The 23,178-nt window shown below is 53.5% G+C and overlaps 1 protein-coding gene across 1 annotated transcript in view; it reads left to right on the top strand.

Annotated features, from left to right (window-relative positions):
• Hspg2 (heparan sulfate proteoglycan 2) overlaps positions 1-23,178 on the top strand; it is a 101,537-nt gene that overhangs the window by 40,892 nt on the left and 37,467 nt on the right. Inside the window, exons 7-36 of the mRNA XM_042688437.1 lie at positions 360-488; positions 730-984; positions 1,073-1,192; positions 4,495-4,626; positions 4,803-4,947; positions 5,052-5,203; positions 5,287-5,433; positions 7,826-7,989; positions 8,340-8,519; positions 8,602-8,798; positions 8,884-9,031; positions 9,292-9,419; positions 9,690-9,776; positions 9,869-9,927; positions 10,042-10,109; positions 11,168-11,308; positions 11,417-11,593; positions 11,741-11,920; positions 12,036-12,154; positions 13,252-13,363; positions 13,510-13,623; positions 13,702-13,829; positions 14,162-14,248; positions 14,663-14,712; positions 14,963-15,057; positions 15,292-15,432; positions 15,749-15,940; positions 22,261-22,353; positions 22,675-22,755; positions 22,928-23,158. Of these exons, the coding sequence (XP_042544371.1) occupies positions 360-488; positions 730-984; positions 1,073-1,192; positions 4,495-4,626; positions 4,803-4,947; positions 5,052-5,203; positions 5,287-5,433; positions 7,826-7,989; positions 8,340-8,519; positions 8,602-8,798; positions 8,884-9,031; positions 9,292-9,419; positions 9,690-9,776; positions 9,869-9,927; positions 10,042-10,109; positions 11,168-11,308; positions 11,417-11,593; positions 11,741-11,920; positions 12,036-12,154; positions 13,252-13,363; positions 13,510-13,623; positions 13,702-13,829; positions 14,162-14,248; positions 14,663-14,712; positions 14,963-15,057; positions 15,292-15,432; positions 15,749-15,940; positions 22,261-22,353; positions 22,675-22,755; positions 22,928-23,158 (4,052 nt within the window). The remainder of the gene's footprint in view (positions 1-359; positions 489-729; positions 985-1,072; positions 1,193-4,494; positions 4,627-4,802; positions 4,948-5,051; positions 5,204-5,286; positions 5,434-7,825; positions 7,990-8,339; positions 8,520-8,601; positions 8,799-8,883; positions 9,032-9,291; positions 9,420-9,689; positions 9,777-9,868; positions 9,928-10,041; positions 10,110-11,167; positions 11,309-11,416; positions 11,594-11,740; positions 11,921-12,035; positions 12,155-13,251; positions 13,364-13,509; positions 13,624-13,701; positions 13,830-14,161; positions 14,249-14,662; positions 14,713-14,962; positions 15,058-15,291; positions 15,433-15,748; positions 15,941-22,260; positions 22,354-22,674; positions 22,756-22,927; positions 23,159-23,178) is intronic.

The following is a 23,178-nucleotide window of genomic DNA, read 5'->3' as shown; positions in this document are numbered from 1 at the left end:
TTTTCCAGAGGACATAATGGGTGGAGAAAAGAAGGACATAAGCCATTGTCCAGGCATAGCCTACAGGCTGCCTTCTTTCTCCTCCTTGTCCTCCCTGGGCCCAGCTGAAATCTGCACGTGTGTGAAATGGTGGCTGCATGCATGTGGCATGTCACCTGTATATAGGTCTGTGGAAGAGGCAGCGCGGCCACTGTCACGAGCCCCCTGCCCTGTGTGTGCTGTGGGAGTGTCTGCCAAGTGCAGCTTGTGCTTGCTATGTCTGCCACGGTGACCCAACATAAGCCATGCACTGCCTTTGCCATCTGCTATACCTCCAGCTACTTGATCCCTACCACCTCTGACTCCTACCAACCTCTTAGTGCCCCAGGTGCCCAGGGTCTGCACAGAGGCTGAGTTTGCCTGCCACAGTCACAATGAATGTGTGGCCCTGGAGTATCGCTGCGACCGGAGGCCTGATTGCAGGGACATGTCTGATGAGCTTGATTGCGGTGAGGGGTACAAGCAGCGGTGGGTGCCAGGGGTGTGGTCTATGTCTGGGTCTCAAAGTTGTCTGGGCTCTGAGAGTTGGGAGCAGGCAGAGGACTCTGAGGAGGGTTGGGGTGGAGAAGGGGGACAATAGAGGCAGGACCGGTGAGTTGACAGAGCCTGGGGTGTACAGAAGGGCTGGGGAGCAGGGGACAAGGGGGGGAGAGTCATTACTCTGCTAAACATTGGTGCCCCTGCCCACAGAGGATTCAGTCCCTGAGCTCGCCTCCCTGCCACCCTCTGGAGTGGAGACGTCACCTCCTCCAGTCTGGCCAGACGCCATAACTACACTGCCACCACCAGTTGTGCCCAGGCCCCAGCCTCTGTTCCCTGATTCAAGAGGGCTCAGACCTTGTGGGCCCCAGGAGGCCATGTGCCACAGCGGCCACTGCATCCCCAAAGACTACCTCTGTGATGGGCAAGAGGACTGCAAGGACGGCAGTGATGAGCTGGACTGCGGTGAGCACCACACAGCTTAGGGGTGCTGGGGACTGACTTTCTGGCCAGTGGAGAGCCAGCCACGATGAACCTTATCTGGTCCCCACAGGGCCCCCTCAGCCCTGTGAGCCCAATGAGTTTGCCTGTGGAAATGGCCACTGCGCCCTCAAGCTATGGCGCTGTGATGGCGACTTCGACTGCAAGGACCAGACAGATGAGGCTGACTGCCGTGAGTGTCCCTATATCCCAGTGGTAGCCCTGTCCTGCCCGGCAGCTGCCCCTGCCCCCTTCTCGGGCAGGTATGCTGGCCTCTCTGGTTGGATGTGGGGGGTCTTGGAGACAGATACCAAGGTGCATCAGAACTACCTTCGTAGCAGCCGCTGGCTACACTCCCTGGCTCCATGGCCTGTTGTCTTTGCCTTTCATGTTTCTAAGCACTATCCTTTGCTTAGGTGGGGGTCAGATGACTTGATATACTTGGTACTGTGTTAATGGAATGTGTGCATGAGTCTAAGCCTTACTCCAGGGACTGTCCTCTAACAGAATGTCAGAGGTTGGGTGCTTTAGAAGCAATAGAAGTTTATTGGGATGCGTTAGGTCTGGTTAGTATTTCACTAGGAGAATTAATTATTTGACTTATGTTCTGGAGGCTGAGTAATCTAAGATGGAAGTGCTGTGTCTAGTGAGGGCCTCCAGGCTAGATCAGAACTTGATAGAAGGCATTGCATTGTCTAGAGAGAGCAAGGAAGGAGTGAAACCATCATTTTTATTAGAAACCTCTGATAGCAGCATTAATGCACAGATGAGGCAGAGCCCTTGGACCTAATCATCTGTTAAAGCTCCCACATCTCAACACTGTTGCATTGGAAATTAGGTTTCTAACCCATGGATGTTGGGAAACACATTCAGACCATACCATGAGCCTAGAAGGTTTTCTTCTATACCCAGTTCTGAGTTGTTAGTTCTTCATCAACTTAGCTCTTCATCCATCTCTCAGTCTCATCTACTCATCCATTAAATGATCCATCCACCCTCCCATTCATTCCGTCATCCATTTATCCATTACCCTGCCCTTTATCCCTTTTCAGTCCATAATCATTCAGTCATCCACCTACCCATTCACCCAGTATTTCTTCCTTCCTTCCTTCTATCCATCCATCATCTATCTACTCAGCTCTTCATCTAGCTATCCACCCATCTGTCCAGATCTCTCTCCACCCATACACTAGCATGCTTCTTTCCTGCCATACATCTGTCCATTGCACACCCATCTATCCATCTTTTCAATGTTTTGGACATTGTGGATACTATGGCCAATGAAAAGAGGGAATCTGGGGAGTCAGATCACGTCAGGTAGCATCCTATCCAGTGAGGCAAAGCCTGGACTCCGCAGTCTGAGACTGAGGATAATCTTTAAAGCCATCCCTCTATAGACAGGGGCCGTGTATCTGGGTAGGTGGGACATTTCCACTGTTCGCTGGTCTAGCTCCTCCTAGCTTTCCATCGTCTTCCCATGGCTCTCAACTTGCCTGATGGCATCAGCCCCAAGGGAAAGAGACTTTGAGTAGCTTCCCAAAGGTCTCTGCTGGGGAAGAGACAAGGAAGGCCAAGCCCTGTTGACAGAACACAGGGGAGAATGGACATGAAGCTGCCTGGCCATGGGAGAAGGGAAATCTCTGAGCTGTGTCAGCAAATACTGAATCTAATTCCTTGCAGCACCAACTCTGGGTGTGTGGCTTTCACTCCCGCACTGGGCTTCTTTGTCAATGTCTGGCTCTCAGGCTTGGTCTCTTGAGGAAAAATGTTGGTTACCAACTGCTAGAGAGGCCTGACAGGAGCAGGCTTGGTGCCAGGCCAGCCCCAGAGCTCTGATCTGGCGCCACCCTGGTGAGTGAGCATAGAGTACAGAGCACGGAACCCACAGGAGGGGCTGGGCTATTACAGTCCTTTGCTAGGCCCGTCCAATAGAGAGAGTGATACAGGTGTTTGCTGTCTATAGACACCAGCACCTTTGGCTGTGCCTGTGACAGGGTCTCTAATTCTGAGGGTGGCTACATGTGTGAGGGGCAGTGTTTTAGTCCATTTTCGTTACTCTAATAAAATACCCAGGGTAAACTAACTTACAGTTTGGAAGGCTGAGAGTCCAAACAGCATCTCACAGGTTGTGGTAAGGGATCCTCCCTCCCCCCCTCCCGTTACCTCATGACACATGGCAGTGGCAGAAGCACTAGGAGAGGAAGAGGATACTTAATCTCATTTATTCTTTGTGTGTATGTATGTAGTACTGAGGTTTGAATTCAGGGCCTCCACTTGCTAGGCAATTTCTCCATCACTTGAGCCATGCCACTAGCCCTTTCATCTTGACACAGGAAGTCTGACAGAGACAGGGATTCCACCCACAGCCCCTCCCATGGGTCCATTTCCAATGACCCAGGGACCTTCTAATAGGCCCAAACTTGTTTTTGTTTTTAAACTGGTATTGAGCCGGGTGCTGGTGGCTCATGCCTGTAATCCTAGCTACTGAGGAGACTGAGATCTGAGGATCGCGGTTCAAAGCCAGCTCAGGCAAGGAAAGTCCGTGAGAGAACCGGAAGTGGCGCTGTGGCTCAAGAGGTAGAGGGTTTGCCTTGAGCTGAAGAGCTGAGGGACAGTGCCCAGGCCCAGAGTTCAAGCCCCATGACCGACAAAATAAATAAATAATAAACTGGTATTGAATTTGAACTCAGGAGCCTCAAAGTTGCTCAGCTTGCTTACTTGGCTGATATTCTTCCACTTGAGCCACTGGCTTTTTGGTGGTTATTTTGGACATGGAATCTTGTTGACTTTCCTGCCCAGGCTGGCTTTGAACCTGATCCTTTAGATCTCAGCCTCCTGTGTAGCATGAGCCACCAACACCCAATTTGGGGGCCTCACTTTTTTTTTTTTTGGTCAGTCATGGGTCTTGAACTCTGGACCTGGGCACTGTCCCTTAGCTCTTCAGCGCAAGGCAAGTGCTCTTCCACTTGAGCCACAGTGCCACTTCCAGTTTTCTGGTAGTTAATTGGAGATAAGAGTCTCACAGACATTCCTGCTGGGGCTGACTTTAAAGGCAATCCTCAAATCTCAGCCTCCTGAGTAGCTAGGATTATAGGTGTGAGCCACCTGTGCCTGGCTGGGCCCACTTTTTAAGGGTCTCACCACATGACCATGTGGGACCAAGCTCCCAATACAAAGACTCTTGGGGGACAAACAACACCCTAGCTACAGCAGCTAGATTGACCCTGTGCCTGTAGCTGTCACATGCCAAGTAGAGCTGTATTTTGGGGGTTGAAGGGGTGATTGGGGGTCAGGTAGTATGAAAAGCTGTTTGACAGCAGACTGACTGCGTCACCCCAGGTGTGGTGGCACAGACAATGTTGTGGCAGCCGTGGTTGGGCCTGATGAATGACCCTGGTGAAGGTGGTAGTGGACTGTTGGAGGTGGCAAGAAGAGAAGCGTAGGTGGTTCTACAGTCAGGGTCCCAGTGCCCACTCTACCTGGCTTTGCCCCCAGCCACCAAGCAACCTGAGGAAGTATGCGAGCCCACACAGTTCCGCTGTGTCTCCACCAACCTGTGCATCCCAACCAGCTTCCAATGTGACGAGGAGAGTGACTGCCCTGACCGCAGTGATGAGTTTGGCTGCAGTAAGCTGGCGGGGGGGGGGGGGGGGGGGGGGCAATGTGAGCAGCTCTGGGCGGGGCCTCACTGGCTTCTCCCCCATCTCAGCCCCTGCTCTCTCCTGCCTGGGGGAAGGGGTCCTTCTTGCCCTGCCCTGCTCTGCCTCTCAGACCTTTCTCATTCCTGCTTTGGTCTTCCCCAGTGCCTCCACAGGTGGTGACCCCTCCCCAGGAGTCCATCCAGGTTTCCCGAGGCCAGACAGTGACCTTCACCTGTGTGGCCATTGGTGTCCCCACCCCTATCATCAACTGGAGACTCAACTGGGGCCACATTCCCTCAAATTCCAGGTGTGACCCAGGCCCGGGTGGAGGGTGGTGAGAATGTGGAAGAGCTCAGCTGGTGGCACAGGCTGAGCCTGACCCTGAGCCATTACTGCCTTGGGGCCCATCAGGGTGACAATGACCAGTGAGGGTGGCCGCGGCACACTGACTATCCGTGACGTGAAAGAGGCAGACCAGGGAGCCTACACCTGCGAGGCTATGAATGCACGGGGCATGGTATTCGGCATTCCTGATGGCGTGCTGGAGCTCGTCCCGCAGCGAGGTGGGCTGGCAGAGGGTGGGCACTGGCTGGGGAAGGAGCATAGCTGTCTGCTGGAGGATGACCACAGTTCCTGATGCCCACAGGTCCCTGCCCTGACGGGCACTTCTACCTGGAGGACAGTGCCTCCTGCCTGCCCTGCTTCTGCTTCGGAGTCACCAGCATGTGCCAGAGCAGCCGCCGCTTCCGGGACCAGATCCATTTGCGCTTTGATCAGCCCGAGGACTTCAAGGGTGCGCTGGGCAGGGGGCAGATGCTATGGGATGGGGGAGGTGGACACCAGGCTCCAGGGAACTCAAAGAGAGGACAGGCATAAGAGGACATGTACTAGTTTGGGACCACAGGAGGGGAGGGAGACAGGGTTGCAGAGAAACAGCTCTATTGGAAAAGCATTTCTGGGGAAAACTTGTTATGCCAGTATTGGGTCTAGAACTGAGGGCCTTGGAGCTGTCCCTTAGCTTTTTCACTCTAGATTGGCAGTCTACTACTTGAGCCATAGCTCCTCTTTTGGCTTTTTCATGGTTTATTACAGGTAAGAGACTCATTGACTTTCCTGCCCAGACTGGTGTTTGTTTGTTTGTTTTTTTGCCAGTCGTGGGGCCTGAACTCTGGGCCTGGATGCTGTCCTTCAGCTCTTCAGCTCAAGACTAGTGCTCTACCACTTGAGCCACAGTGCCACTTCCGGCTTTTTCTGCTTATGTGGTGCTAAGGAATCAAACCCAGGGCCTCATGCATGCAAAGCAAGCACTCTACCACTGAGCCACCTTCCCAGCCACCACCCCTCCCCCTCCCCCCCTGCCCCGGACTGGTTTTGAACCACAGTCCTCAGATCTCAGCCTCCTGAATGGCTAGGACTACAGGTGCAAGCTACTAGAACCCAGCTAAGGGAAAACATTTTTTAGGAGAAGCCAAATACACTTGGCACTTTCCTGCTTTGGTTCATAAAGAGTACAGACCTGATTTTGTCTCTTCTTGCCTGTGTGCCTTTTGCTAACTTACTGTCTTGAGTCTCAGTTTGTCCATCTTTCAAATGGAATGAGTCAATATGATGGCTCATACCTGCAGTCCCAGCTACTTAGGAGACTGAGGCAGGAGGATCTTGTTCAAGGGTAGCCATAGTGAGATCTTGTCTCAAAAAGAGTAATTAAGGGCTAGGAATGTGTCTTCGTGGTAGAGTGCTTATTTAGTATGGATGTAACCCTGGGTTCAATTTCCTCAGTACCACATTAACAGAAAAAGCTGGAAGTGGTGCTGTGGCTCAAGTGGTAGAGTGCTAGCCTTGAGCAAAAGAAGCTCAGGGACAGTGCACAGGCTGTGAGTTCAAGCCTTAGGACTGGCAGGAAAAAAAAAAAGAGTATGGGGGGCGGGGGGAGGCTGGGAAGGGATGTGAAGGGTAAACAAAGGAGGAGGCTGCAATGCTTGATAAGAAATGTACTTATTATCTTGCCCATGTAATTGTAACCCCTCTGTACAGTATGTTCACAAAAAAAAATTTTTATTAAAAAAAAAAGAGTAATTAAGCTGGGCGCTGATAGCTCATATCTATAATCCTTACCTATTGAGGAGGCTGAGATCTGAGGATGACAGTTTGAAACCAACCCAGAGGAAAGTCTAGGGGACTCTTATTTCTAATTAACCAGCACAAAGCTGGAAGTGGAGGTGTGGCTCAACTGGTAAGAGTTCCAGCTTTGAGAGAAAAAATCAAGGGAAAGGAAAAGGCCTTGAGTTCAAGTGCCAACACACACACACACACACACACACACACACACACACCCCTAGTAATAATAAATATATTTATTTACTCACTGAAATGCAGATTCAATACTACCTCCCTCCTAGGTTTTTGATCAGGATTAATAGGTGTACCTAAGCCACTCAGAGCAGTGCTGAGTCCCAGTAATTTTCTCAGTCTTTGGATTGTCTAGGTCTTCCTTTTTTTTTTTCCCAAATATTGAGGCCAGTGAGAGGCTCCCATCTTCTCTGGCTCTGGGAAGAGAACAAAGGGCAGCTAAGAGGATGCTTGCCCCCATGCCATGAGGACTGGTTCACATACCAGGGCCATCATTTGCCACCTGCCACTGGGCAGCTCCTCCTCTTGATTTTTCCCTTCATCATAGAGAAGTTTAGCAGCAAGGGCTCTGCTCCTTGTGCAAGAAAAAGCCTTTACCCAGTGGGTCTCCCTAGCTACACTTAGTTGGTCAAGGAACCACAAAGTAGCCTGTAGGAAACTCAGTCACCTCTCAAAATTATTCTCTCATGTATTTTGAATCTTAATGACATGACAATCCAGGGAGCTCTTGGCAAACAAAAGGCTCTGAGAAATCCTGCTGCCACAAATCCCCTAACTTTTCCTCCAACCTGTGGCTTCCAGCCATCAACCTACAGCATCGTCTTTCCCAAGACCATACTCAAAAAATCAGGAGGACAAACATGACTAGGAAGAGAAAGATCTGCTGCTTCTTAACAGAGAGAGAGAGAGAGACAGACAGACAGACAGTCAGACTGACTGACTGACATACAGACCATGGTTTTCTCTAAATGAGCTTTCCCCATAACCTTCTACCATTCTGAATCCTGCTGCTCAGGGCTGGTGTTCCAGCCTCACCCCTCCTTCTGTCCCTGCAGGTGTGAATGTGACGATGCCCACCCAGCCCGGCATGCCACCCCTCTCCTCCACTCAGCTGCAAATCGACACAGTCCTGCAGGAGTTCCAGCTCGTTGACCTGTCCCGCCGCTTCCTTGTCCACGATTCTTTCTGGGCTCTGCCTGAGCAGTTTTTGGGCAATAAGGTGAAGTCAGCTGCCACTCTGAGTGGCAATGAACCTCTGCACTCCGGACCTGCACAGGCGTTATGCTCTGTGTGTTCAGGAGCTGGATGCAAAGGGCAGTCACAGCTCTAGGGAAAGGTGTTCTACCTTGGAGGCAACAGTACAACCTCTGCCTGCTGCCCATCCCTCCTCCAGAGAGCCTTCTCTGATCACCCCAGTACTCTGGGCTGAGTTAAGTGTCCCACCCTGGTCTCCTGTGCACAGCATTATATATTCTATGCCATGGATTGGGCTCCCTCAGTGCCAGGCAGAGTACTAGGTGGGCATCGTGGTATCTCTGCTGTCTTCCCTAATCACCCCATGTTGGCCAGGTGGACTCCTATGGTGGCTCGCTGCGCTACAAGGTACGCTATGAGCTGGCGCGTGGCCCACTGGAGCCAGTGCAGAAGCCCGATGTAATCCTTGTGGGTGCTGGATATCGCCTACTCTCCCGAGGCCATACGCCCACCCAACCCGGGACTCTGAACCAGCGCCACGTCCAGCTCTCAGAGGTAGGAGGTGCCTGGGTTTAGAGGCCTGGTGGGGATGCAGACTGAGAAGGCACTGATGTGGGATCCTCCTGGTCCGCCACAGGAGCATTGGGTGCACGAGTCCGGCCGGCCGGTGCAACGCGCCGAGATTCTGCAGGTACTGGCGAACCTGGAGGGTGTGCTCATCCAGATAGTGTACAACGCCAAGATGGCCAGTGTGGGGCTGAGCGACATCACCATGGACACCACTGTAACCCACACCACCACCCATGGCCGTGCTCATAGTGTGGAGGAGTGCAGGTACCTGACCCAGGAGGGTGGGAACCACAGGGACTCTGGCCTGGGTACAGGAGAAGCAGCCATTCTCATGGTCCTGTCTCTACAGATGTCCTATTGGCTATTCCGGCTTGTCCTGTGAGAGCTGTGATACTCATTTTACCCGGGTGCCTGGTGGTCCCTACCTGGGCACCTGCTCTGGCTGCAATTGCAATGGCCATGCCAGTGCCTGTGATCCCATCTATGGCCACTGCTTGGTGAGTCGTGCCAGGTGGCAGATGCAAACATGGAGAGGGTGGTAGGTTTGGATTAGCATGAAGTGGGGGTAAGGAATTGTCTGTGGGCTGGACTGCCTTGTAAGGTGCTAAACTCAGTCATCAGTAGGCTGCCACTCTGTGGAATATTCTATTGTAATGGGAGAGGCTGAGCCAGATGTCCCCAAAGGCCAGCCAGAGCCTGTCTGGCCCAGTTCTGTTCTGTGGGACCTGAGCCACTCCCTGTTCTGCCTTGCTTCTAGAACTGCCAGCACAACACAGAAGGACCACAGTGCAACAAGTGCAAGGCTGGCTTCTTTGGGGATGCCACAAAGGCCACGGCCACAGCCTGCCGGCCCTGCCCATGCCCGTACATCGATGCCTCCCGCAGGTCAGCTCCAGCTCATTGTGTGCAGCACAGCAGCGGCTGGGAGGGATGTGGGAGACCCAGATTCCACTTCCAACCTAAATTGCCCCACACTTCTTGGCCTCTCTGGGCCTCAGTTTTCCTTTCTGTGTAATGGATTGATTACTCTAGCTCAGGGACAAGTGGGTGGGGAGATATGACACATCTAGTGTACGAGTCAGTGTGGATGGCAGCTATTTCCAGGGGTGTACAGGTAAGACCTGGCCCCCGACACTGTCCACTCAATACCCACAGATTCTCCGACACTTGCTTCTTGGACACAGATGGCCAGGCCACATGTGATGCTTGTGCCCCTGGGTATACAGGCCGTCGATGTGAGAGGTGAGGGAATTCTGGCATGCGCTGGGGGCAGCAGGCTGGCCTGGGAGGGGTGGGGCGTGGAAGAGTTGCTGACCATGCTCTTTTTCCCCTAGCTGTGCCCCTGGGTATGAGGGCAATCCCATCCAGCCGGATGGGAAGTGCAGGCCCATCAGTGAGTATCTCAGCCCCATCCTGGCACTTCCTGGCTGCCTGCCAGGCCCCTCCCATTCAGGATTCCAGAATTGCCCCACCCTTGGTCTGTTATAACTCCCACCTTGTGCCCCAGACCAGGAGATTGTGCGCTGTGACGAGAGAGGCAGCATGGGGACCACTGGGGAGGCCTGTCGTTGTAAGGTATGTACACCGTCTGCAACAAACCTCCAAGGCCTGGATCTCCAGCACCACCATGGGCTCAGGGAGGATGGAGGCTCCACCTTCTCTTAGCACCATGGCCAGTGAGCAATGGGCAGTGAACAGGGGCCCTGGTTAGGGAGTCAAGTACCTTGAATTCAAGTCCCAGCCATGCAGCTGTACCAGGTCATGGCCTTGGTCATGATTTTCCAGGCCTCACATTGACCAGTGATGTCTGTCTGAGCACCACTGACTGATTCATGGATGAGAAAGCAAAGCTTAGAATCACTTAGAATCAACAGTTGAGAGGATCACGTCTCAGTGGAGAAAAGAACAGGGCAGATCTTGGAGTCTGGAACTCCTGATCTTACATTCCAGAGTAAATGAGCGAGCTGAGTGTCCTTGTGCAAGTCATTTCACATTCATGAGCCTCAGTTTCCTCCTGAGAAGGATAGAGTTAACCTTCTCCTACCTCTTTAGGTTCTTAAAGGGAATAACTAAGATGATGACTACAGAGAAACTAGCATAGTGCTTGAAACACTCCACAGATTGTAGGAGTCATTATTTTAATCAAGTTGCTTTATTTTATTTTATTTTGTTGGTTGTAGGGCTTGAACTCAGAGCCTGGGTGCTGTCCGTGAGCTTTTCTGCTCAAGGCTAGCACTCTACCACTTTGAGCTACAGCTCCATTTCCAGTTTCCTGATAGTTAATTGGAAATAAGAGTCTCGCAGACTTTCCTTCCCCTGCTGGCTTTGAACCACAAGCCTCAGATCTCAGCCTCCTGAGTAGCCAGGATTTACAGGTGTGAGCTACCAATGGCCTGGCAAGTTGCTTTATTTTAAATCTCAGCTTATCTGTGAAGCCCTGGCTTCACAGAGAAAAGGGGAAAAAAAGCAGTGGCATAAGCACTCATTAACTGGGAGTTATTAATCAGGTGGTAGTGATAACCTCACACATATGCTCTTGCCTTGGCGCGCTGGGTCTCATCTAGACTGTGGGTGGATTAAATTGGATAGCCCTTCTGCGGGCTATCCTGCAGCTCCCAGCTCTATACCTGCAGAACAACGTGGTGGGGCGCTTGTGCAATGAGTGTGCCGATGGGTCTTTCCACCTGAGCTCCCAGAACCCCGATGGCTGCCTCAAGTGCTTCTGTATGGGTGTCAGTCGCCAGTGTACCAGCTCCTCCTGGAGCCGTGCCCAGGTACTCACTCAAGGAGGGTGGTGGGTTGGTGGAATGGCCATGCCCAGGGATGGATGGACCAAGGGCTAGGCCTGAGCCACAGTCTATCCTGGCCTTCTCCCCACTCAGGTCCTCGGGGCCTCTGAGGAGCCCACCCAGTTCAGCCTGACCAATGCTGCCGGCACCCACACCACCAGCGAAGGCATCTCGTCTCCCACATCTGGGGAGCTGGTTTTCTCCTCATTCCAAAGCCTCCTGTCTGGACCTTACTTCTGGAGCCTCCCTTCACGCTTCCGGGGGGACAAGGTGGGCAGGGGTAGGAAAGGGAAAGCAGTGGGAACAGCACAGGCAAGGCATGGAAGCAGGGGTCTTGGGAGAAGAGTGAGATACCCCATGTTGAAGAGGAGGCCCAACTGCAGACCCCCCTGAATGCCTGTCCACCTTGTATCCCAGGTGACCTCCTATGGAGGAGAGCTGCACTTCACAGTGACCCAGCGGCCCCGGCCCAGCTCTGCACCCCTGCATGGGCAGCCGCTGGTGGTACTGCAGGGTAATGGCATTGTCCTGGAGCACCACACCTCACAGGAGCCCATCCCTGGCCAGCCCAGTGACTTCACTGTACCCTTCCGGGAGGTGAGCTAACAGCCAGCCCAGTGGCCCTTCCAAGGGTGAAGATGGCCACTGATACTGTCTATGCATCTGCACCCAAGGTGGCAAGGGTTGGACACACGTGTCTTTTCCTTGGCAGCAAGCATGGCAGCGACCTGATGGACAGCCAGCCACACGGGAGCACCTGCTGATGGCACTGGCGGGAATTGATGCCCTTCTGATCCAAGCATCTTATACCCAGCAGCCCGCTGAGAGCAGGTGACTGGGGCCTGGGCAAGACAGAGGGGCTTGGGTAGGGGGCCCAGGCTAAGCACTGTAAAGCATTCAGCTCTGCCACTTACTGGTTGTGTGTGATCAGCCACACTTAGCTAGTATGGTCTTAGAATAGACTCCTAAAAAAGCAATCAGGAGCGATGCCAGTCACTGGTGGCTCACACCTGTAATCCTAGCTACTCAGGATGCTGACTGAGATCTGAGAATCTTTGATTCATAGCGAGCCTAGGCAGAAAAGTCCCCGTAAGAATCTTATCTCCAATTAACCACCAGAAAACCTCAATTAGAGCTGTGGCTCAAGTGGTAGAGTGCTAGCCTTGAGCAAAAGAAAGAGCTCAGGGACAGCAATCAGGCCCTGAGTCCAAGTGACTTATAAAAAAAAAAAAAAAAAAGAGCCGGGCGCTGGTGGCTCACGCCTGTAATCCTAGCTACTCAGGAGGCTGAGATCTGAGGATCGAGGTTCAAAGCCAGCCTGGGCAGGAGAGACTGTGAGACTCCTATCTCCAATAAACCACCAGAAAACCGGAAGTGGCGCTGTAGCTCAAGTGGTAGAGCGCTTGCCTTGAGCTGAAGAGCTGAGGGACAGCACCCAGGCCCAGAGTTCAAGCCCCACGACTGACAAAAAAAAGAAAAAAATAAGAGTACTCTAGCCCTGAGTTCAAGCCTTGGCAGGTGCACTTGTGTGTGTGCACATACACATGCAAAAAGATTAGGATGAGAAGGATGCAAGAAAGGGAGGTATCAAGCAAGAACATGACCCCAAGGTCAAGCCTGACCTCAACCCCAGCCCATGGAGAGCTCTGAGAGTAACTGGCCTTCTAACTGATTTTGGACCAATCTTAGCCTGTCATGGACCACCCCAGGGAGCAGGTGTAACCTGTTTCTCTTTGGAGAAAGTACACATGTGAGCTGTTAGCTATAGCCCCTGCAGCTGCTGTGGGCCAGAGGCCCCATCCACAGACCTGGACAAGGCTCCATGGCAGGATGCCAGGGTTGGCAGGAGGACTAGTGGGAGATGGATCCAGGACTCTGGCAGCCTGGCACAGAGAGTACTCATTCACAGTGTGTCTTGCCATATGTAGGGTCTCTGACATTAGCATGGATGTGGCTGTGCCTGAGAACACTGGTCAAGACCCCGCTCTGGAAGTGGAGCAGTGCACCTGCCCATCTGGGTACCGTGGCCCATCCTGCCAGGTGAGTCCTGGGCCGCTCACCACGCCACCCATTCACCCACCTGCCCAGCCAGATCCCTTCATGGTACTCCCAGCTTCTCCTCCTTTGGCTCCCCACCTCCCCAGCACTCCTAACTCAGTGCCCCCCTGCCATCTTCTTTCCCTCAGGACTGTGACACAGGCTACACACGCATGCCCAGTGGCCTCTACTTGGGCACCTGTGAGCGCTGCAGCTGCCATGGCCACTCAGAGGTCTGTGAACCTGAGACTGGTACCTGCCAGGTAAGTCTCTCTCCTTCCTCCCCACCCCAGAGACCCATGGCCTTCAGGCCCAGCCTCAACTACCCTCTGTTCCTCCAGGGCTGCCAGCACCACACCGAGGGCCCACGGTGCGATCAGTGCCAGCAGGGATACTATGGGGATGCTCAGCGAGGGACACCACATGACTGCCAGCCCTGCCCCTGCCATGGACCTCCCTCTGCTGGCCAGTGCGTTCATACCCTGCCCTTTCCTGAGAGGTCCACTGCCTGCCCCCATATCTCCCCTTCCTGCCCTGTTGAGAGGCAATGATTAAACCTGGTTTGCTGTGCCTCAGTGGGTCACTTGGTAAACGAAACACCACACCTATCTCACAACCTCGGGGGCCTTGTGTGTGCAGCGGGGACGGTTCACTGCCTTAGCCCTTGTGTGAGAGCTGTGAGCTAATGCCGGTGGAGCTCTCCACATGCCCCTATTGGCCCACTCTCCTCCCCTGGTCTGAGGGAAGGGCCAAGAGACAGGGTCCCTGCCTTACTGACTGGACCTTGCCCCACCCTCTCAGGGTCTCCCACACTTGCTTTCTGGACACGGACAGCCACCCCACCTGTGACTCGTGCTCCCCAGGCCACAGCGGGCGTCACTGTGAGAGGTGAGTCAGGTGGTGGGAGGGTGGGACACAGAGGAAGGGCTGGAGTGTCCCCTCCCCCCCAGACATCCGGCCTGCCTGTCCAGGGGCCTCCTGCTCTTTCTTGCATGGGCCCTTGAAGGCTGCTGATAAGAAGAGATGGCATTTGAACCCCTCAGACATGCTAACCAGCCCAGCCCAGCCCCCGTGACTGCCTAGGCCAGGCCTGCCTCCTCCTATAAGACCCCTCCCTCCTGCCAGTGAAGCCAACACACTGGCTATGTGGTCAGCCCCTTCCCATTCTGTCTTCTGTCTCCCTATCTTAAAATGAGTGAGCTAGGCAAGCTGGTTTTATCCCCAATATAGGAGTCAACACATGACCCCCTATAGGCCTGGGCTCACTGTCGTCTCCTAAGATTCTGCTTTCTCTCTTTACAGATGTTCCCAGGGTTACTATGGCAACCCCAGCCAGGGCCAGCCCTGTCAGAGTGAGTAGGGTTTAGAGGTGGGGAGGGTGCAGGGGTTGTGGTGGAACTTGAGGTGAGGGTCACAGATGGCTCTACCCTTCTGAGCTTCTGCTTCTCCCTCTGTCCTGTGAGGTGGGAGAAGACCACACCCACATCTCACAATGAGCAGCAGCATCCTCTCAGTGCTAAGTGGCATGCTCAAAGGGCAGTGAGAGTCCGGGTGCTTAGTGGTAAGTTTGTGGGTTCTAGCTGTGACTTTCCTCCATGTCAGGAGACGGCCAGATACCAGAAGTAACAGGCTGTGACTGTAACCCCCAGGGCAGTATCAGCAGCCAATGTGACGCCGCTGGCCAGTGCCAATGCAAGGTCAGTCCAAAGCTCTGCCCTCTGAGAGGTCTGGTGCTGCCCACTGCCAGGGCCTGGACAGAAGCCAGGCGGTACTTGCAGGTGGCTGGGGGCTGGGTATGAGCAATGGGCTAAGCTGTCCGGAATTGTCTCAAATGGTTGAGAAAGCTGGTCTTGCTTGGGCTTCTGGGGTGCAGGAGACTCCCAAGTCCTCCCCCTCTCCCCTACACACATCTTTCCATTGACCCACCCCAGGCCCAGGTGGAAGGACTCACCTGCAGCGAGTGCCGGCCTCACCACTTCTACCTGAGTGCTAGCAACCCTGACGGCTGCCTGCCTTGTTTCTGCATGGGCATCACCCAGCAGTGCGCCAGCTCCTCCTACACACGCCATCTGGTAAGAGCCTGGCCACGGTGGGCCTGGAGCCTGGCTCCAGCTGGGTCCCAGTTGTCCATGAGGATACCCATTGCCGTGCCCACCACTGCCCATCTCAACACTGAGCCCACTGACCCTGAGACCCTCGCCAAGTCTCATATTGCTGAGCGCAGCACCGATATCATCCTCTGCTGGATGTCCACCCTACTCATCCATTCTTTCTCTCCCAGCCAAAACTCTGCAATCCCCCCTTCGTGTCTTGATGCCCTCCCATGCCCCATCCTCGCCAAGGTGCCAACCCCAGTGCCTAAACTGACATCTCATCTTCTGCTGCCAGATTTCCACCCGCTTTGCCCCTGGGGACTTCCAAGGCTTTGCCCTGGTGAACCCTCAGCGCAACAGCCGCCTGACCGGAGGCTTCACCGTGGAACCTCTGCCGGACGGGGCCCAGCTCTCCTTTGGCAACTTTGCCAACCTCGGCCATGGATCCTTCTACTGGCAGCTGCCAGAGCTGTACCAAGGAGACAAGGTAGGGTGCACATAGGGGTCACCAAGACATCCCTAATGCCAACTCTGAGCCAGGCCCTGGGCAAGCACCAGGGTCGGTGGGTATTCTGACACAAGTTCACCGGCGGCCATGTGACTGTTATATCATGGTGCTACATGTGACATTTGGGGGTCTGTAGACTTTGACCTGCATGTTAGCTCTGCTCTCAGTTGGACCTGACAGTGCCTGGGGGAATTGAACATGGCACCTGGCATGTGCTGAGTACATGTCTGTTAATGACCATAGGAGGGAGCAAGCGAGCGAGCGAGCGTTGAAGCAGTTGTCAACTAGCATGTTTTTGAAACACAAGCTTTTGACTAGGCAGCTCCAGTTTCATTCATCTGCTTCCCCCAAATTCACTTGTGTCCACTGCAGGCCCCATGCCCGTGCCAGGTGCGGTAATTGTCACTGAGGTCACATTTACTGAGCTCACACTGTGTGCTTGGCATTGTTCCAAGCACTTCCACCTGTCTGTCACAGGTCAGATTCTACCACTGCCCGACTTCATAACAGAGGAAACCAAGGAGAGAGGTTAGGGAAACACCTAACCTCTGGTAGGTGGCATTAATAGGACTCACCCTCAGGTCTCAGGTTGTCCTTAACATGCAAAGTCTGCTGGTCCTTGCTGAGTACGTCTTTTCTACTGTGAAACAAGCTTTGGAGGGAAGGGGGTGGGGTGGGGGGTGGTATTGTGGAGGCACAGGGCCACAGGGATAGATAGATTTCCAGGACAGCCTGCCCACCTGTGTTCCTTGAGCACTCATGGCCACCTGGTGGTACCTGGGAGAATTGGGGCTTGGCCTAATTATCCCCTGCTGGCTGAGGAGGCCATTGCTAAATCAGATGCACCCCAAGGGCACTTGAGGGACTCTGAAGCTGCTCCTTGGACAGATCCCGGTACCCAGCCTTCTTGCAGGGCTGCTGTCTTCTGCTCCCCTCTTCTTCTCCCCCAACCCCTCACCTGACTGTGCTGCCTGCTGTGGCTCTTAGACCTTTCTCTGTCTCCCTCCTGGTGCTTCCCATGCCCCACAGAGGGAGGCATATTTCACACGGATGCGCCGGGCTCACCAGGTAGGCCCTTGCCGAGCAGTGTGCAATGGCATGGTGTGTTCCCGGGTGCCCTCAGCTCTGTGGGGGAGAGGCTTTTGCCCAAGACAAGGCAGGGCTGCATGAATTCAGACAGTAGATCTGCTGATCAGGGAGTTGGCACTTGGCCCTGCACTGCTGCCAAGTTGGGGACTGGCAAGGATGCATGGCTCTGGGCCTCCCCAGCTCTGTAGTCTGGTCCTGGTGGTACAAGCTATGAGAGGTAGGACAGTGACCGGGAAAGCAACTCCATGCTAATTTGCATGACTGCTTGGCCCCTGAGTTTCACCCAGTACTGCCTACCAGGTGATAAGCCCCCTGTCTGCCTGCTTGTGTCCCCCAGCAAGGGGGTACATGCCTCCCTCCCTCATCAGTGTGGCCTCTCTGCTACCATGTCCTTGGGGAGAGATTCATGCCTATGCTCTGGGTCGTGGGAGTGCTAAGTTCTGTGACCTCCACCCCATCAGAACCGCACATCCCTCTCAGAGGAGCAATGGCGTGCAGCTGTGACCACTGGGAGGATCCTGGGACTCCCAGAGGGCAGGGGCCCGGCACAGCGGGCATCTCAGGTAACTCAGGCATGACAGGGGCAGCTTGTCTCCAGGGCTCTAAAGAGCAAGCCTTCTTGACCAAGACCCTAGTCCGCCTAGGCCATTTCCTGCATGCTGGTCCAGACTTAGTCTGACCCAGTCCATGAGCACTTGGCTGTGCCATGGGCCATGTGAAGCCAGGCCCCTTCCCTTTGCCCCTCCCACACAGTCCTGGGCTGCCTCCAGCACTGCTGGCCTTGGCTCCCAGAACCATGCTCTGTCTCTGCGTTCCCAGGGTACCCCTTGGGCTCCTAGAAGCAAGAGTGCAGAGAATACAGAGCATGACTGCATGGGCGGCATAGAACAGCAATTGGCTAGGCTTGGGGCAGCTTGGGGCACAGCCTCATAGGCATCCTTCTGTGTCTGTCTGTCTGTCTGTCTCTGTCTCTCTTCGTCTCTGTCTCTCTCTGTTTCTCTCTCTCCTTTCCTTGGTCCCCCAGGTGGATGAGGCCCAGAGGCGGATGGATGCTGAAATCTGGCAGCTTCTTGCCAGCTTTGCTGCCCAACCTCATCCTCCTCCCCAGAGAGATCTTCCTTACCCCCAGCCTGCAGCTGCTCTGCGAGCAGATCCTTCCTCCTCCTCCTCCTCCTCCTCCTCCTCCCCCTCCCACTCTGTGACTTCCCCAGTAAGTTCTCAGGTAGGTGGCAAAGTGTCCCTCTCAAAGGACCCCCACCCCCCCATGCTTTTCACATTTCAGTTGTAATTTCTGGCACTACCAGGGCTGTTAATGATTTCAAATGTCCTGTTAAATTCATAATTCATCATATATCGACTCAATTATAGTTACAACTTTTTTGGGGGACCAGTCCTGGGACTTGAACTCAGCCCTGGGCACTGTCTTTGGGCTGCTTTTGCTCAAGGCTAGCACTTTACCATTTGAACCACAGCACCATTTCCAGCCTTTGTGTATGTGGTACTGAGGAGTCAAACCCAGGGCTTCATGTATACTAGGCAAGCACTCTATCACTAAGCCACACTTTCATTTATTTATTTTTTTGATGGAGGTTTGAACTTAGGGCCTTGCTATTGTTAGACAGTTACTCTTCCACTTTATTTTTCAGGTTAGGGTCTCATTTTTGCCTGGAACTAGTCTGTGACTACAATCTTCCTGTCCCTACCTCATGTGCAGCTGTGATGACAAACATGTGCCACCACACCAGCTTATTGACTGAGATGAAGTGTTGTTAACTTTTTTGCCCAGGCTAAGCTTGAAAGAAAACCCTTCATATCTCTACCTCCTAAGTAGCTGAAATTACAGGTGTATGAACCACCATGTCCAGCTTTTCTTTTTCTTTTCTTTTTCAGACAAGGTCACTGTGTAGCCCAGGCTGGCTTTGAACTCAAGATCTTCCTGTCTCAGGAATTACAAGCATATGCTACCATGCTTGGTTAAATAGTTGTACTTTTTCCTTTTTCCCAGTACTGGGATTTGAATTCAGGGCCTTGTGCTGCCTAGGCAGGCCCTCTACTTGAGCTAGGCCTCCAGTCTTATTTTTAAAATGGGGTCTTGCTCTCCTATGGCCTCCCTGCCATCCACTGGCCTGGACCACAATACTCTTATTTAAGCTTCCCACATATACATCACTGTATCATGCTTTTTTTTTTTTTGGTTGTGGGGCCTGGACGCTGTCCCTCAGCTCTTCAGCTCAAGGCTAGTGTTCTACCACTTGAGCTACAGCACCACTTCCAGCTTTTTCTGCTTATGTGGTGCTAAGGAATTGAACCGAGGGCCTCATGCGTGCAAGGCAAGCACTATACAGCTGAGCCACCTTCCCAGCCCCATGCTTTTATTTTTTGGCTGAGATAAAGTTTCGGGAACTTTTGGCCTGGGCTCCTGGTGAACTGAAATCCTTCTTGTTTTTTTCTAAGTAGCTAGGATTACAGGTATGAGCCTCTTGTGCTTAGATTCTTTTTTTCTAGCAGTATTTAGATTTGAACTCAGGGCCTGCTAAGCAGGCACTCCACAACTTGTACCCTGCCCCTTTTTTGTGTATGTGCCAATCCTAGAGCTGGTTTGAATTCACAGCTTGTTTTTCATTCACAGCTGGTACTCTGTTCCTTTCATTTCTGTCCTTGTACTAGTTAATTATAGATAAGAGTCTCATGGATTTTTCTGCCCAAAGCTTGCTTTAATCCATGATCCTCAGATCTCAGCCTCCTGAGTAGCTGGAATTAAGATGTGAGCCACCAATGTTTGGCTCCATCTCTGTTCTTTTTAGTGCTGATCCTGAGACTTGAACCCCAGGACCTAGATGCTGTCCTGAGCTTTTGTGCTCAAGGATAGCATTCTACTTGAGCCACAGCTCCACTTCCGTCTTTTTGGTGATTAGAGATAGGAATCTCATGGGCTTTCTTGCCTGGGCTGGCTTTGAACTACGATCCTCAGATCTCAGCCTCCTGAGTAATTAGGATTACAGGCCACTGGTACCTGCCATCCATCATGGTTTTAATACACACAAAAAGAACTACTAAATTTTTAGATGTTTCCCAGTGTGCCACATTAATCCTGGAGTCCATGAGAGGGACACACCCGACCGAGAAAGACAGTGATCCAGACCCAACCCAGAGGGGGCAACTGAGATGCCCAGTCAGCAGTGTGGGACCCGGCTGTTGGGCAGCAGAGGGGATGGTGTGCCTGTGTGTCCCCTGGGCCTCCCTGCAGGTCTAGGCCCTCTGCCCCCTGGGCCCCACCTGTCCCCAGCTCACCACCTGCCTTCTGTCCTAGTTCTTACTCTCCTACGGGGGTTTCTCTCTGCTTCCTGGAAGCCTCTATTACTGGCAGCTGCCCCGGGCCTTCCTGGGGAACAAGGTAACAAGGAGCTGGGGGAGGCGTGGGGGGTAGGGCAGAGAATCCTAAAATGTCAGAGGCAAGACAGCCCCTGGCCCTGTGTTAGCTACTGTATGCATTCATTTCTGGAGCATTAAGTACTTGTTGTATGCCCTCACACACACATGGGCCCTGACCTTCCAGAACACTCAGTTAGTCTCATGATCACATTGTAATTGTCATCACTGGTGTTAATATTTGTGTTCATATTGCTTCCACTGTGTTTTCTGAACAATGTAGACAGCCTTTTCAGAGTGTACGTACTGTGCGAAAGTCAGTCAGCATTCAGAAACACAGACTAGACAGGGTGAGGAAGCGAGCTAAGGAGAGAATCTGCCAAGGATAGACTCAGAGGCGTAGGCAGGTGTCAAGCCTTGATGTGCATTCTGGGCACCACGCTTTCAGTGTATGTGTGTCCTGGGTTATATAAGTGTAGTGAAGCTCTTCAAAGTGTTGCTTTTACTACTCTTTCCATGTGAGGGAAGGAGGGCTCAGAGAGGGTATCTTGTGCAAGGATACACAGCGGTGGAGCTGGAACTTGAGCCCAGGTCTTTCGGACCACAGAGCCCCTCCCCTTCCTTAATTATTATGCATGTAATTTCCTAGAAAGCTGGCCTGGACAGACATGGCTTTGAACCTGCTGGCACCCAGAACAAACAGGAAACCACTTGTTTCCATTGCTACTTGGTTTCTCCCTCACTTGCTTACCACACCCTGAGCTGGCTATGGAAAGCAGCCCCCAGCCCTGCCTGGGCAACCCAGGGTGTGGCAAGTGGTCAGCAGGTGTTTGATAAATGCTCGCCAATTGAAAGAACACACACGTGGACCTGGGTGGTAAGGCCTGCGGCAGCTGGTACTGAGCTGGCTGGTCTGCCCTGGTACCTGAGGAAAAAAGACTGTCCAGTTAGCCAGAGCTGGGGACCTTAGCTGTCCAAACAAAAGTTCCCTACTGCAAGCACACAGACACTTGCAGTTGTGCCCATGAAAACCCAAGCCTACCTTGATTGTCTGCAGTAAAGAATCTGCATGAATCTCTGGTTCATGCAACCAGAGTTCAAGGTCATCTCTATCCAGGGGCTCATTTGGGCTTTATCTCAGTTGACGTCAGTTCTCTAACTTGACTAGAGAAGTCTCTGTCCCAGTAGAAAGAAAAGGGCTAGGTTTGCCAGTCTTGCCTGATAAGGGAAGGGGCAGTTGGCTGCACTATGTACAGCCCTACCCTGTCCTCCACCCTGATTTGGCACTAGGCACACTGGCCAGACCCAGCTTGTTCTCCACTGTGGAGGAGGGGAGAACCCTAGAGTCACGTGACCTGCATAGAGGGGAAGAGTCATTCTTTAAAGAGAACCGGGGTGGTATTTGCAAAGAGGGAACTGGATTCTGGGGAGAGAAAAGCCACTCACCCAGGAAGCAAAGCTTCTGATGGCCATTGTGGCCTCCCTGTGGTAGCCTGTCATTCCCCTTGCCTGCTTTATGGAACTCTCTGTATATGAAAGGAACTTGGAGCTTGTCAGCTGGGACCATGAGGCAATGGAGGGTGGAGAACCACACAAAGCCAATAAGAGGTCACTTCCTCCCACCCCCACCCTATCACCACCCCCCCCCCACACACACACACATGCATGAAAGTGGATGGGACTAGTGATGGCCTGTTTTCATGACAACCACTGGCCTGGCCCTGGTCTCCTGGAGGAGGAAGTGAAACAGGTCCCACCAGGCCTGGAGAGGCTGCACCCCTCACCTGAGTGGTCCCAGAGAGGGCCAGCCAGCCTGTGACCAGACACTTGTCTCCCTGCAGGTGGCGGCTTATGGCGGGAAGCTTCGATACACTCTCTCCTACTCTACAGGGCCACAGGGCAGCCCCGTCTCCGACCCTGACATCCAGATCACGGTGAGCCCTCAGATATCATGGTGGCCAGCCTAGAGGAAGACTGAGGAGGCCCTGAGCCTTCACAGTGTCTGTCCCCTTAGTCCAGCACAGCTAGCCTGACACAGGCTTTCCACTGCCTGGCTGGACACTATCCAAGCTGTGACCCAGCCGGTGGGTGGTGGGGAGGAGGGAATGGCCTGGTGCTGGGAGTTACAGGAGCTTGGGAGAACAGAGAGATGGGAGGCGAGGCCAAGTGGTTCAGAGAATCTGGGACTAGTGGAGACCCCTTGCTATCCCAAGAACCCCTCAGCTCCCCTCTGAACCCTACCTGTGTCCCTCTAGGGCAACAACATCATGCTGGTGGCCTCCCAGCCTGCCCCGCAGGGCCCCGAGAGGAGGAGCTACGAGATCATCTTCCGAGAGGTGAAGACATGGGTCGCCAGGGTCTCCTGCCTGCCCAGCCTGATTTGGGGCCTCCCTTCCCATCCTCCCCTCACAGCCTCAGTTGATGCTGGAAAACAGAGGCGTGGGAGAGGCTCAAGGTAGCCTGCCAAGCACAGTGGCCCCCACCCATGCTTGACATCTCCCCACCCAGGAATTCTGGCACCGACCAGATGGGCAGCCGGCCACCCGTGAACACTTGCTCATGGCACTGGCTGACCTGGATGAGCTTCTGATCCGGGCCACCTTCTCTTCGGTGCCGAGGACTGCCAGTATCAGTTCCGTCAGCCTGGAGGTAGCCAGGCCGGGGCCCTCCCACGGGCCTCGGGCTCTTGAGGTGGAAGAGTGTCGCTGTCCCCCAGGCTACATCGGCTTGTCCTGCCAGGTGAGTGTGTGGCCAGCTGG

Source organism: Dipodomys spectabilis, unplaced genomic scaffold (genome assembly GCF_019054845.1).
Source record: "Dipodomys spectabilis isolate Male_0828 unplaced genomic scaffold, ASM1905484v1 ptg000118l, whole genome shotgun sequence".
Taxonomy (NCBI): Eukaryota; Metazoa; Chordata; class Mammalia; order Rodentia; family Heteromyidae; genus Dipodomys; species Dipodomys spectabilis.
This window is presented reverse-complemented; position numbering and strand designations above follow the sequence as displayed.